The 15,065-nt window shown below is 41.3% G+C and overlaps 1 protein-coding gene across 9 annotated transcripts in view; it reads left to right on the top strand.

Moving 5' to 3' along the window:
- Positions 1-15,065, top strand: part of KIZ (kizuna centrosomal protein) — a 61,415-nt gene that overhangs the window by 14,297 nt on the left and 32,053 nt on the right. For 3 of the 9 annotated variants that reach the window (XM_080583886.1, XM_080583880.1, XM_080583885.1), the window contains exons 2-6: positions 171-233; positions 2,274-2,430; positions 6,472-6,561; positions 11,240-11,813; positions 14,475-14,688. In XM_080583886.1, the coding sequence (XP_080440012.1) occupies positions 205-233; positions 2,274-2,430; positions 6,472-6,561; positions 11,240-11,813; positions 14,475-14,688 (1,064 nt within the window). In that variant the 5' untranslated portion in view covers positions 171-204. The other 6 variants (XM_080583883.1, XM_080583882.1, XM_080583884.1 and 3 more) reach the window with 6 other exon arrangements.

Below are 15,065 nucleotides of genomic sequence, written 5' to 3'. Positions count from 1 at the left end.
AAAACTTTTTTTTTTTGTGACAAGCTTGGCTGGCAGATCAAGAATTAAGACTACCAATCTGTAGGAGAAATGTGTTCCATACTCTGAGAAGTTTTATGCTCTGTATAATGTTTGACTTCTTGCGTTTTGAGAATTTAAATTATGAAATATTTTTGTTTGCTTTCTTCTAGTGAAACCAGAAGGCTGGAATTGGAAAGAAAACTGATGGAATACAAAAAATCTGATGCATACCTGTAAGTTTATTAAAAAACTTGTTATAGACTTTTTTTAGTTACAAAGACTTCAGAGTCACGGGATGCTTTTAGAATGTTATCTTGACATTGATTTTGTAACAGTAAGTTATATACATATGAATCTTAGATTACATTTAAAATGCCTTGTAGTTACTGCAGAAGATTTAATTGGTAACATAACTACCTTATTCTATCAATATTGAAACATTACCATCTTAGTAATAACTATTTTGCAAGTTAGTTTTGTGCAACTTTTCATGAAATCACTGTAGTGTTAAAGATAGAAAGCCTTTTCTTTCTAGCGCTTTGTGCTACAAAATTCTAGGGTCTTAGAATGTCTTAAAAGTTTTAGGAAGTACTACAGGATATTCTAGGTTCTGGTCCTAGCTCCCTGGATTGTTTCTGCATTAACTATTTAATGTGAATTGCGCATACAGTCTTTTTTTTTTTTTTTCAAAGGGGGGGGGGAATAAAAAACAAAACACAAACACTTGTTACTCTGGCCATGTATATTAAACAACTGTTCAGATTTGTGTTTGCATTCTCTTGTCCTATGGATACTGTTATATATAAACATCCATGAGGTTATAAGCATTGCTATTGATAGCCTTATTGCGGAAGAGCAAATGATTTGAACTTGCTGCCAGTTACCAAATGTTAAGTTTAATTTGGTGTGGTTCCTTCTCTTGTGAACAAAGCTTCTCTCTTTTTTTTTTAATCTCCTTTTTGTCTTTGAACTGTGAAATTCCTGCCCTGATCAAGTTAGAATGGAGGGGAACAGGTTCCAGAACTGATGGCCTTCCAGTGAGCATATGTGTATCAAAAGATCCTAGCTTTCTTATATCCTATGTAGTTCTATTTTTTTTTTGAGTTTGGGAAGAACTTTGCCATAAATCTGTTTTTAAAAGAAAATAGTATGAAAAGCACATGTTGTTTCTTTGAAACAGTGACTGCAGAAGCCTCCCTTCCAGAAGAGGATCTGGACTGTGGTGTCTGCATGGATGGAAGTCTCTTAGCTTGCCAGGAAGGGCACCTGGATTCCAGAAAGGAGCAGATTTTTAGGCATTCTTGTTTCTGTAGTGTTTCTTTCCTTAGCTGTGTTTTGTAAAGCCAGAGAGGTGACTCTTCAATTTTAGTTCAAGTGACTGAGGGCTAGGTGCAATCATGGGCAAGTCCCTTGGAGACTTCTCTTCTGAAAGAGGGACTTTAGAAAATAGAGATTATATTGAAGAAAAAATGCCTCGTGCACAAACATACACGTGCACTTTGTTTTCACTTTTAATTTGATTTATTTTAATTCAACAGAATTTGAACTGGAGTGTCTGTCAAAATATTGTCTCTTGGGGGGGGGGGGGGTTAGGTTGCAACTTCACAACCAATTTAAGCTGACCTATAGACAGGTTGAGCCCTAAACAGATGAGATTCTGTCTGCCCTTGGTTCACAGGTTCCCTTTGACACTAATACTTGTCCAGCTGCCTTATAAACAGACAAGAAAATAGGTCTGTCTGAAAGTGAATCTGTTTTTCGGTGGCTGAGAAATAGTTCAAACGGATTTTCAGTTGGATTGCTCTTGGCCTAATTTGCCTTGGGTGCATAGTATATAGTATTGGCCCAAAAAAGAAATAAAGGCCTGGAGTGAGATGCCCCTTTTGGTGGCAACATGGATTTAGGTTGGCTTAAAGCAGTTGTAAAACCACAGCCTTAGTTCACAGTATGTTTGACTTGCAGAACACGCTCTTCTAAATACAGTTTTCATCTTAGACATGTGTATCACATTAATTCAAAGCATAACCCATTCCAAACAAACTTATGAAATTTTTGAAATGTTTTATCTTTTTGAGCACCAAACCAAAAATCCTTTTTAAACCTTACGTTATATAACAGTGATGTCCTTTTGGTTGTATAGTGTAGCTTTGGACAGTTGGGCAGCTCCTACATAAGTGTTAGTATGTATGTGCCTGAAGAAAAGTGGTTGTAATAGAAATGTTTGGTTTAATTTCATACTCTTTAAGTACATGTTCTTCTTCTTTCTCTTGCAGAATGAAACTAAAGTACACGAAGCTGAAAAAATACTTGGAAGAATTAAACGAACGACAAAAAAGAGCTCTTCTGCGAAATCAGGCCATTTTAAAGGAATTGAACCAGTTTGAAGCTCATATGAAAACTTCAAGTTCAGAGCTAATTCAGAAGATGGAAGTAACTTTCTAGAAGACTTACTGCATTAGTGCTTGTTATTACTACAGGGGTTGCTGAATAGGTGTATTTTGCACATCCAGGCTGGTGAAACTTCATGCCATGTTTAAGAGTGCTTAAAGCGGAATTTGAAATAAACCCCAAACTGTACTAGTAAATGAGGTAGTAGACACAACTGTAGCTGCAGAGATAGTCAGTAGCACTTCACAGAACTGTATGTTTGGCCTGTAGTACAGTGCTGTGTCCTTATGAGTTTCTTGGAAGTGAGGGAGAACTGACATCAAAAAACTGTGGAGATGGATTGTATCGTGTGTTTGGAGTTATAATGGTAATAAAACAGCAGGTCTAGGTTAGGACAAAAAGAGGACTAGAGTTCTAATATTTTCATAAACTTTTTTATTAAGATTACATTTTACTAAGGCTTTCTATCGCCTAAAAAGCCACAATATATTTCACTGAAGCTGTTTCAGGACACGTGTTTAATTATGCTGGTGTGATTGCCGTAAGTAGCCATAGCTAGGCTTGCCCCTACCTATTGCACTTTCTTTGCCAACAAAGAAGGTGTAAGACTAAGTGACTTCTGTTAAAACAAATTACTGTGTTGGAACTATTTGGACTAAAGCAGATCTAAAATGAGTTTGCAGTCAGTTCTGTTACTAGACAGTCTTGTTGAATCACCTAGGTCTTTGCTTTTAATGGTTTTACATGTACGTATGTTTAATTCATTTGCATTCAGAGCTGTAAAATTTTGAACTTTTTCTCTGGGCTGGTAAATTAAAACCCAGGGAGTTTTCATCACCTTGAGTAATTGAGATGTTACTATTTTGTGTTACTTCACTGAAGAATAATTTGGGATATCCCAAAGTCATATAGATTGGAAATGATCTCAGATTCAAAAAAATGGCTTGTGCTCATGCCATTTATATATGGAGTCAAGTTTTGGGGGGCTGAAATATCAAATTTTTTTTCTGGGAGGTAAGTGTGTTTATATCTGCTTTCTAAGAGAAGTAGCATTTTTCAAAAACAGTTGGTGGAGACATTTATGTGATTCTGCCCTTTTTTTTAGCTTGCTGGAATAAAAGAGGGGAGGAAACAAACTAATTGGGGTGTTTTAAGCCCCTGTTGTGTGATACTAACACAATACAGTATGGTTGTCTAGAACTCAGCTGTGATGGCTTTTGTTTGTCTGAAGTGCAGTTTGAGTTAAAACTGGAACAACCTTATCCAAGTATACAGTTTTTTTTCCTTTTCATACTCAGGGACACATGCAATTTCATCTGAGATAGTAGAGCTTAGACTATGATCCTTTTAAAAGGAGGTGTTTAAAAAAATCCTGTGTTTAGGTTCAAGAAATATGCACCAGCACCTTTGGATAACAGTGATACAGGGCTGAAAGAAAAATGTGGATTGACTGAGCTGGGGGGTTACAGTTACAGCAAATATGGGGAAAGAAAGGTATGAGCACTTCTGAAAAAAGGTAAGAGAAGGAAGGAATCAGACTGCGACACAAACAGGGAGCAGGAGGGAAAAAAGTGTAAAGCGATGTAGAAGTTTAAAAACAAGTGAACCTTCATTTAAAATATTTTTTTTAAGCTTTTCTCATAGTGTGCTCTGGAAACAACAGTAGGAAGCATTATTAGAGCTTACTCTGAAGTAGGGATGTAGAAACAGCAATGTGCTTTATTTTTTTCTTACTGTCTGGTTTGGCTTTCGCTAGCTGCACAGGACAAGAAAGCCTTTGAATGCAGTTCTTCGTTTAGAAAAGTTCCTTTCAGTAGATAAATGCGTGACTTGAAATGTGAATCTGTTCTCCCAAAAATCCTCTAAACTATTGATGCTAACGTTAATGAAGGGTCTTTGAACCCTTATAAGCTTTTTTGCATTAGTGTAATGTAACAAGTCCTACACTCTATCTTTGTACTGTGGTTAAAAACATAATGTTTTTAAATTAGTTGTCTCTGATTGCATCAAGAATCTTGGTTTTGTATTAAGCAAAATGACTATCTGGCTTCAAACTACTCTGCCATTAGTTGTAACTCACAATATATTAACCCTGCCTTCCAATGCTCATCTTAAAGTAAATAGCCCTAATCTTTTCTTTTGTCTCTTCAAATGGAATTTTTATGCCTGTAGTAATTTTTAAAGCTTTTTCTGGAATGCCCTCAGTATCCCTTTTGAGATGGAGTGATGAGAACTGTTCATGTTGATTAACACTCCCTTTGAGATGTCAGTGGGTTTGTGCTTATATTTCCAGTTTGGAAGGTCACTTTTGTATTGTCATGGGCTTCAGCGTACAGAGCAGGTGCCTGGGGGCTTAATAGCTTCTCTCCCTGCCTTTGGAAGTAAGGAAGCTCTCTGAAGATGTAGATCTCTCTAATGGTGGCAGTTGACTTACTCATAAACCAATCGTCTGGCAAGCATCACATGGCTGTATACCTACATTCATAACTTCCTCGCACAGCTATATTCCTGTCAATGTCTGGTAATTTTTATAGTCTGTTGGGTCTGGTGACATTGATAAACATCTTTTCTTTGCATCAGTTTAGTGACGTGCAGTTTAGAGGCTGTCCCTGGGGTGGGTGTGCGAGTCCCTTGTGGTTCTTTGTTTTGTTTTAAAGCAGATTGAGGTCAGGAGTATCTTGTGATGCTGGACTTTCCCTGTTGTGTTTTAGGGATTTTTTTTGAGCAACCCTGGTGCATACTAGTTTGAGTTTCCCCCTGTGGTAGGCTGTTACAATGTATTTTTGTGAGTCACAGCTGTGCCATGGGCTGATATGCATGCAGTGTTTTCATTCATTGCTTCCATTTTGATATTTCTGTGCCATCCATCCATTTTATTTTTGCTGGCTTAGACTTGCTTTTTCTGAGCTGTTGAACAAAGCACAGATTACATACTCTTTATGCTACAATTATGAAAAGCTACCTTGTTTTGGAGAACTATGAAGCATGTAATCATTTAATCTAGCATGGAAGTACACTCACAGAAATTATTACTTTTTCTTTTTTTTGCTTGAGAATGTCCTTTAAGAGTGCTTTATCATAATTATGCACACAACTTATTACTTGCTGTAGGTGAAAAAAGTTTTTGTTTTAGAAAGATTTGCTGTTTCGTTGTTTTCTTTTTTGTTTTCTTCCTGTGTTTGTCTGCAGTCTGCTCAGTAATTCTGGGGAGTTGAAGTAAAATCACTCAAGCTTTCAGGAAAATCCAGTAGTTATATCTGAGTTTCTTTTGAATTTAACTCTTGTGTGGTTAGATTCTGTTTTTTAAAAGTTGTTGTTTATAATTTTATGAAAGGCTTCCATTGCCCGGAATACAGCAGACTTGCTGAGTACACCATTGGTATGAAGTGCAGGGTTGGTGAAGTTAATTGTTCTAAAGATTTGTCTTTATGCATATTACTTGATGCAGAATAGGTGTTGAAGTGCTTTCATTCAGGACCAATGTAACTGGTTATTGGGGTTTACATTTACTAACAAATAGGATTAATTATAGGTGCTGCATGTGCCTGGCTTTTAAGCAGTAGTCCTACTATGAATGCATTACATTTGGTCAATTAAACAATGTAGTGGAGGTGAAAATGTTTTATGCAGTTGTTTGTTAGTAACATTAGAGCAAGCTGATTTTCATGCTGGGCTGCTCTTTATAACATCTGCCATATATCTTTCCTTATAAGAGCTCAATGAGTTGTAAGATGTACATAAAAGAAAAACGAATCCTGAAGCTCACGTAATCCCAAAGCAGTGGAGTCATTGTCTTGATACAGCATAAATAATACAGTAGACTTCTAGATTAGGTGAATGAATAAATGTGTATGAAAAACCTACTGAAGGTTGTGTACAAGTCATAGCATTTGTTCAGGTAAGCGGTAAAAATTAGGAGAAAAGGGGGCTTCTGGCTTTTCAAACATAGACCAAGCGAAAAATGATGCCAGGATACTACAATTGAAAATGCATAGTTTGGAAAGCAGTATTTACTGATTTGTGGTTTGTTGGCTGGTTTTTTTCCCTCTAATTTTATGTAATGGATTTTTTTTTCACATTTAGGAATGGTATGGGAGAGAAATTAAAAGTGTGTTATCGCTTCGAGAGGGCAACTTGTCAGCACAAGGTGACGAGAAAGAATACAACAAGCAGGTAATGCAGAGAGTGGGTGTGTGGGAAACGTGTTTTATTACACTGTTCTTTCCACTGAGCTGCTGCATTAAGAGGCAGACAGGGCTAAGCGGTCTTTGTGGGGATTTTTTTGTTGTGGCAGCTGTAGTGAAATATTGCTTAGAGCCTGAGTGAAGTAGAGAATCTGGGTAAAAAGTGCAATTATTTTGATTAAAAAGGGGGAGAAAACTCAAAATGTTTGTGGTGTTTTTTGTTCAACACAGAAGTTATAATGTGCAAATAGTATTCTTAATGAATGATATTTTAAAAAACAGCTGTTGATTTTGTGTAGTGTATTTACAATTTTGTGAATTTTGACCTTTTCTCAGAAGAAGCAAAAAGAGATTGCCTATCTAAGTAACAGACAAAAAGACTGACAAGGAATACTTAAATATATTCTGCTATATATCTGCAGTAATGCAGGCTTCTAATCCCTCCTCCTATCTCCATATAAATGATACAGTTCAAGACCATAGCTGTTTTCTTCGCTAAAAGCAGTAAAGCTCTTTTAGATGAAATGTCTAAAAACATCTTGTAATAACTTGGAGCATGCTGGCAAGAGTAGTCACTTGTGACTGTGTGAAACCCCCTCAGCTAGTCGATATTGTAATAAGCAAAAATGGTAGCATCACTCCATTATTCAGAAAAGCCAACAGCATGCTTGTCCCTTAGGCTACAGCATTCATTAAGAAAAGCTTACTGGGCTGAAAGCTGGAAACAGATGATAACGGGATATGATTTTCATATTTAATGCATTCCTTGGAAGAGTATGTGTGCTGCAGATTGATAGAAGAATCAACTGCTACTTTACTAAAAGACTTTCTAGTTTGCCCTATAGCTACCGATGGAATCATTCAGCCAAGAAATTAACTTTTTCTCCTTTTACCTGCTTTATATATCTGCTAAGCAGGCTGCCTGGCTGCCAGTAAATGTTATTATGCAGTTAAATGTTTGGTATTTAAGACTCTTATCAGAAAAGAAACAGAGGCCACACTATTTTGTTTTTATAGTAGGAGGAAGGTTTTCGTTTTTCTTTCTTCAGTGCATTAGCAGTCGTTAATCTGAGTTTACAGAAAGTTTTCCCTATAGATTAAAAAGTTAAAAACCTTGAATTTAGAGCATTCTTTAAAATGTAATATACAAAGCAATGAACCTGAGCAACCTTGACCTATATAAGCAGACCTTCAGCAGTTTGTGAATTAGATTTTTAATTCAGACATGTGAAAAGGTGAGTTTAATTCTGAATACTGGATTCTTTGATAAAAAGCAGTTGGTGTAGGAGATGCTATTTCTAACCTATAGGAAAGTTGTTTCCACATAAATACTAGAACATCAAAGGATCATAGTGACTTGGATTTAAAAAGAAAAAAAAAATATTTTGGACAGTACAAGTACTTGCTGCTTTGTACAGAATTACAATTATAGTTTGTTTGTGAACTTTCTTCCCCATTCCCTTTTTCTCCGTCTTATCTCCCTTCTTAAGTATGAAGGTAAGTTCAACTAGGTTGTGCATCCTTTTGCCTCGTCTATGTGCTGTGTCTCAGATCTCCTATAACTCCATGTTTTTCAGCCTGACTGTGTTTATTTCCCACTACCTTCACCTCACTTGAAATCAGCCTAATCTTACATTAGAAATATGTGTTGTGGGTACAGCTCAGATGTCAGCTCACCCTCCTGTGCAGGTGTCGGTGCCCACTGGCATTGACAGGATGATGCGCTGAGCCTCTATGCAGCATGTGCTCACATGCATTGGAGACCAAGACGGGCAATAACAGAACGCGTTTTCTAGAGGTGCTCAGTATCCCTGTGCCCCTAAAGCACCAATGTGAATATTGAGCACTTCTCCGAGGTGTTGGGTGCGCATACTTTTGGATTCTTGTTTATTTTATGGGAATTTTTAATCTCATAAATCACATACCTGAACAGTGATCCAGAAAACCATGATTCTACAGGGAAAGGACTTGCACACTGTTATTTTGAAGCCTAGTGTAATGGCAGCCCAACATTACATGTTGAAGGAGAGTTCCTGTATTGAAGAGGTCCTTCTTGGCTGAAAGAGCTATGTAATCTGGGGTTCTGAATCCTTTGTGCAGTGAAGTCTGACTTCAACTTTGAAGCATTTTCTTGAAATCCTTGGATTTGTGTGTCTTGGCAATGATGTATCTGTTAGATGTTGGGGATAGGGTACCTCCCAGGAACACTTTTGAGTGGCCAAGCATCCTTCCCTGAACAGGGGCGTCACCAGGTGAGCATAGTGTCTCTAGCTCAACTTCATCTCACTGGGTTAGGTAATCTGCTGCCAAGCAGAGATGCTGCCCTCTTACGAGCCCTAATGGAAGGGACTTTGTTCTCTTCAAAGCACTTTAATAATAATAGAAAAGATCGTTAGTGGAGGAGCAAGTGGGGAGCCTGCATGCATTCCCTCCACTCCACAACCAAAAAGAGGGCTATAAGTGTGCTTTGTGAGAGGGTTCACTTAGCTCCCGTCTGAGTGCCGTGAAATTCAGTAATTGATAACTTTGTATGCTGTTTTAGGTCGGTCATCTACAGGTTTCTGTTTTGTTTTTGGTGGTAAAAGTTGTACCTCAGCCAACCTTATTTGTCATACAGTTGTTCGGAGAATGCAAAGGGGGTGAAGAGATTTTTCTTCTGTAAACAAGAAGGAGCTTGTTGGCAATGTACTTCTGCTGAGTGCTATGAAGCACTTGTTGTACCTGATTGAATTGCATTTGTTTTGGAACACTAAACTCGGGAGCTGCTAAATCCATAAAATACCTGCATTTTAAAGCAGCAAGTCCAAGACCCCAAAAGTAATTAGGAGGAACCAAAGAGTAGTGGAGATAGAATAAGTTGTGAACTTGATCTCAGTAGCAAATCTTTACTACATAAAAATAACTCCATGGCTTTTTGTTCTGTTTCTTGTTATGTGGAATTTGAGCCTTTTAATGAAATGGTCACAGACTAGACAAGATGCCTTTGTTTCCTTTAAGCTGCATTTGGCAGCTGACTTTGTGTGGTAGGAAGAGGTCAGCCAACAAGAGAGAGAAGAGAGGTATGGAGGTGACTGTAAATTGCTTTGCTGTGATTTGGGGCTGAAAAGCAAGCCGTGCTTAGTATGAACAAGGGCATTACGGTAACAAATTTTGGCTTTGCGTAAACTGTCAGTGACCTTCTGGTGGTGGTAGCCACTCCTTCTAAATTGCTCTGACTGGGTAAGCTTACAAAGAGCAAAAAGCAAGTATTAAAACCCTGGAATGTAGAAGCAGAGTGGTTATGTTGTTGGAAGTGATTTTTATGCAGGTTCAACAGAGTTCTTGGATGAAAGTGTCATTTGAAATATTTCCACTTGGCGCCCGAAGTTGTCTTGTGGAAAATACAATTTCATCTACTTGGTGTTAGCTCAGTAGTTCTTCCTGTTTGGTGTGGATTAAATGGGGGAAAGAACAGAAGACAATGAATAAAAAGATTTTCCTTACTCTTCCTTGCTTTGTTAACATACCGTGAGTGAAGCTGAATATACAGACAAGTGAAGACGGATGTAGGTTTCAGACTCTCTGGGGACTCCTCCCTATCCTGCTGCATTCTCGAAGACCCATCTGTGCCATACTGTATGTCCAGGAACTTCTCTTGCTAGTGCTGCTTGGAGAAGGATGCCCCTCCATGCAGACTTTGGTCCCACTGCTGGTGGTATTGCTGCACCAGACACAAGTGGAAAAACAAACAGAAAAGTTCTAAGATCCACTGAATGTTAAAGCTTGGCTTGGCCAAGGAGGATTATTGGTGGTGGTGCCTCGCTGCGAGGCTGGTGGGGTCAGCCAGTTGCTGTGGCTTCATTCAAGGGACTGGTGTGTTCTGGAGGATGCCTTGGAGCCATGTCTCCCATCGTCATGTCTGCGTAGTTGCGTATAACACCGTGGTGTTGTAGAGGTGGCTTCTTGTCGCTTCCACTCTACAGCAGGACAGGGAGCATCTCCAGGGCTGGGCCGCTGGGAAGGGCAGCCCCCAGCATCACAAGGGTTGGCATGCCATCTCGGGGAGGGTGATGATCTCTGGGATGTTTGGGCACGTGGCTTTCACAGGCACTTGAGAACAAGAGGAAATGGGTAGTGGGGTTTCTAGCTTTATGGAATTCTTCTTTAAACCAAAGTAAGAGGTGGTTGCCCAAGACATGAAGCTGTTGTAATGGCTAGGAGCTGTGTCTGAGGTGGGATTTCAGCAGCAGCTCTATGGCAGTTCCAATAGGAAGGTGCATGAAGTGCCAACTTGCTGGCAGCTGAAACCATGCCTACAGTGTGGGAGGTGACAGACTCATCAGCTTAAATTAGCATTATCTGTCTTCAAGAATTATTTTTCTACAAATACTTTTTCTGGGTGATGTGCTTAGTTTCAGATGCGGTGAGGTAACAAATGTGTGTATTGGGCACGGGGGGCTTCACCTTTGCTGGTTGTAGCATTTTGCACAAATAAGCTTGTCTACTCCTTCTGTTTCTTTTAAAGCAAATGGACAAAAAAGTGTTTTCTATGTATCGAAGCAATAATACAGAAAATCCTTGTGTGACACTCTTTCCTCCAGGAAACCGCTGTGCAATCCTCGAGAAACTCCAGGTACGTAATGCTGTCTGCTTGTTTCCTTAAGCTGTCTTCCACCTGTGTCTTCCAGAATCCATGGGTTCTGAGACAGGCAGGAATTCACTCCGGGACAGCAACGTCAAGAGGCTTATATCACCCAGCGACAATTTTTATGGGCCGCCACATGTCAGCTGCCTGGAGCATGCAGCAGAAAGCCCCCCAGGCTGCTGAGAGCCGCTCGGTGCCCGAGCCCTGCTCCCACAGACAGGCAGTGCTGAGCAGTGATCAGACAGACAGATGCCTCCTACGAGTGGGCAGTGACATGCCATGTACGAATAAACGTGACAAACAAGATGGGAAGGCAGATGTCCTGCTGCAGGAGAAAATGCCCATCACATCCAGAGTGGCACTGGTAGAGAGCAGCATGCACAGCAGCCTTTCTCATTTAACAGAACACAGAAATCTTGCTGAATGCCACTTGCTGTCACCCAACAGAGCGAGTGTGGAGAGCAGGACTGCTGACTTAAACAGTGACACCTCAGTGGAGGGGGAGGAGGTGACCTGTGAGCACCTGGTAGCAAGTGCAGAAGACTACAAGCAGGCTGTCCCTGTGGCATTTGTTCCTGAGCCCAGCATCTCTGAGGAAGACCAGGAAAGCATCCCAGGTATGATGGAGCCTTTGCCCGACTGTGCTGGAGCACACACATCCCAAACAGATGCCCCAGGCTGCTGTTTTTTTTCCTACACCTCTTGTATTTTGCTTGAAGTATAGTGTCAGTCTCACTTATTTTTTTCTTCTTTTTTTTCTTTTGACTGTATTTCCTCCCAGGCCCTTCATCACAGGGTGCTGAAGCTGCTCAGTTTTTCACTTTTCAACTGGGGTGTTCTGATGCAAGACAGCTCTATGCTTCTGCTCTGCTTTGCTCACCTCTGTTGGCAGAGTGGCTGTTGATCATCCCCTGCTCCATCCCTCAGGGTTTTAGCTGCTTTCTGCTCTTCACCGTGAGCAGACAAACGGGAGGAGGAAGATGAAGGATGTGCAAGGCAACAACCAAGAGCAAGCAGCTGTACCGGGCTTTATGCACCAGTGCCAGACCTTCTGCAGTCCTTTTCAGTGGCTCCTATGGGGCTGCTTTGTCCTGGCAGCCTGCTTAAGATGGACCTCAAAGTTTAGAGGGATCCTGCAGTTTGCTCTCTGCTCAGCTGGATGATTCTTCTGTAAAATAAAGCCTCCTCATCCATCCGTGGCATGCTGTTCGTCTAGCAGATGTGAGACTTTATCAAGTCTAACCTAAGAACTGAACTAGGGGATGGCACCTCTGTTAGAAAGCGAAGATTTTTTTCTTTGCTGTGACCACAGGTGTCTTGAAGTAGTTTGAGCCTCATTTTAAGAGTTTTAATGTCAACATATTTCACTGGCAGCATAGGTGACTTCTCTTTCAGGTTGATTTCCTTCTCCTTCAAATGCTTGTGCAGAATAGCTCATCCATTTTTGAAAATGAGATTTGGAAATGTAGATCAAGAACCAGCATTTCCGTGAATGAGGCTGGATTAACTATTACATGTTCTGCCTTGTTTCATGCTTTCTTGAGAGATGCGATGCAGGTTCTCCAGCTGGAATGTTCTCACACAGGGATGAAAGACCGTGCTTCCTATTGAAGGCTGCTTCCCAACTTCTCACCTTTTTTTTTTTTGTCAAGACAAAAATGTGTTCTCTCCTGTTTTTACTGGATTGGTTGCTTATTTTGAAGTTAGCTAACAGACTTGTTCTCGAAGTTGCGGTGACAAAGATTTGTCTCCAAGTAACAGTTTCTTCCATTTTTAAGACCTGGCAGAAATGCTGTGCCCTGCCAGTTAACAGAGTGATTTTTGACTTAAACTAGTTTTCCAAGCTGCATAAGAATAGCTAAAGTGGAGCTTTTTAATGGAAACTGTTGGCAACCCTAGTGATGCAGGGACTTCTGTTCTCCTGTAATGATAGTGGCTTTCTGTATAGATGAAAGCTGGCAACCCAATCTTCTGATGATCTTCTCTACTACTTGCTTTTTTTCTCCTGCTCCCTATTGCTTTTTCTTTCCCAAAGAAATCTATTCGCCTCTTTTTTTTTTTAACCTGGCACACTTCCACTTCTGTGCTGCTGTGAGAGGCTGTCCATGCTGGAGCTGGGGGGGATGGGTGGCCCCTGGGCTCTGCTGGCAGATCTGTGCTGCCCAAAGGATGGTCAAGGGGTCAGTGTTGTGTGGTTGGAAGAGGAATGCTCCTTTCATTTCTGCAGTGGGGTACCACTGCCTTCAGAGAAACCGTGCAGCTGGGTTTGAAATTAAAATGGGCATTTTGTCACAGCATGGTAATCCCTTTGGGCTGCCCACAGGGCTCGCTAGGTCTGCTGCCAAGCGCATGTTGCAGAGCGAGCAGGCTGATGTCAGCCAGGTTTGAATTTGTACAGCATAGTCTTTCAGCTCCTGAAAGTTGGCCCTTTGTGCTGCAAGTGAGGGGAGCAGAAGATGCTTGGCTCCACTCTACATAGCAGGAGCAACGTGTGCCAGGCTTTGTGCAAGGAGAGGAGGTCCTGGCATCGGCTGCTGTTTGTCACAGCCATCCATAATTTGGGCCTGAGCTGAGCAGAATGCTGGGTGTTGTACCATAAGCAGCTGCATGAATACTGCTTAACTCAAACCCATGGTGAATTTTATGGAAAACTGGGAATTTCAGTGACAATGCTACTTTATTCCAGCAATTGTTGGTCCATTCAGTTTTGGTGTTTTTTAAAAAGTAGGTGTGTTTTTTCTTTTTTGGCACATGATTCAGCCCTGTATTCTCCCTCTTTAGAAAAGGTAATTAATGTCCTGAATTTAAAAGCCTCTGGGCAGACATTTCTTCTGCAAGGTTTAAAAAAACTGTGTGAAAGAAGCCTCTTCAGGTGCGTTTTTTTTCCCCATAAGAAAAGCTTTTCTTAAGCTTCTTTTTTCATTTCTTCTCCAGATGCAGTTTGGGGAGGTAGATGGTCTTCATGACAGGGCTCCTTTTGGCTGGTGCCAGGCATCTCTCCCACCTGCATTCATTTGCAAATCTAAGCTGGGAGCGCAGCCAGGGCCTCCCCAAACTCCCCCTTGCGAGGGAAGTGCAGAAGGACATAGGATATGGGGAGAGGGCACAGAAAGCCTGACAGTGAAGCAAAGGCAAGAGGGGTGCTTGCTCATGCCTGCAAGTGAGATTGGAGAATGCACCAAGTGGCTCATCCTGGCTTAATCCCATGCACCATGACTTATTCCTTGGTCCTGCCAATGTTTTGGGAGTAATTTTTTGTGGTGGTTATTGTTCTACAGGACCCCAGGATGGCCTGAATAACGGGCAACCATCGCAGGCAGTGAGCGGGGACAGCAGCAGCGAGCCCCTGGTGTGTGCAGGTGAGGGGATGCTGATGCCAGCAGGGAGCAGGACATGGGCCAGAGGCATCCACCCTGCAGAGGTATCCTCTCCGCAGCCATCCAGCCCCTGCACAGCAGAAGAAGAGCCCCTGGGCAGCCTGGCACCAGATGGGTACGTCCTTGTGATCCCCAACCCAGCGGGGCAGTGCCTGCCACAGAGGTGTCCCCAGGTGTCTTTCTAAGCTACACAGGAAAGCTGGCTCTGCTCCCTTGCTGTGTTCCAACAGAGCCTTGCCAGTGCTGGCATCGCTGCATCTTGTGCCCTGAAGGCAATAATCACTCTTTGCACACTGCTTTTCCTGATCACAACAGAAATAGTGAAGGCTTTGCTACCAGCTCATGTACCTCCCTCCCCTTGTTGCGTTTCCCACTTGTATGCCACTGGTGCTGGGCTTCCTTGCCTTTGGGCTGGCCCTGCTTGTATGTGAAATGCGCCCAGCTGAAGTGGCTGTAGTGGTGCAGGGCTTGCTAGGAGGCCTGCAGGCTGAA

The sequence above is a fragment of the Anser brachyrhynchus genome, assembly GCF_964034855.1.
Source record: "Anser brachyrhynchus genome assembly, chromosome: 3".
NCBI classification, from domain to species: Eukaryota; Metazoa; Chordata; class Aves; order Anseriformes; family Anatidae; genus Anser; species Anser brachyrhynchus.
This window is presented reverse-complemented; position numbering and strand designations above follow the sequence as displayed.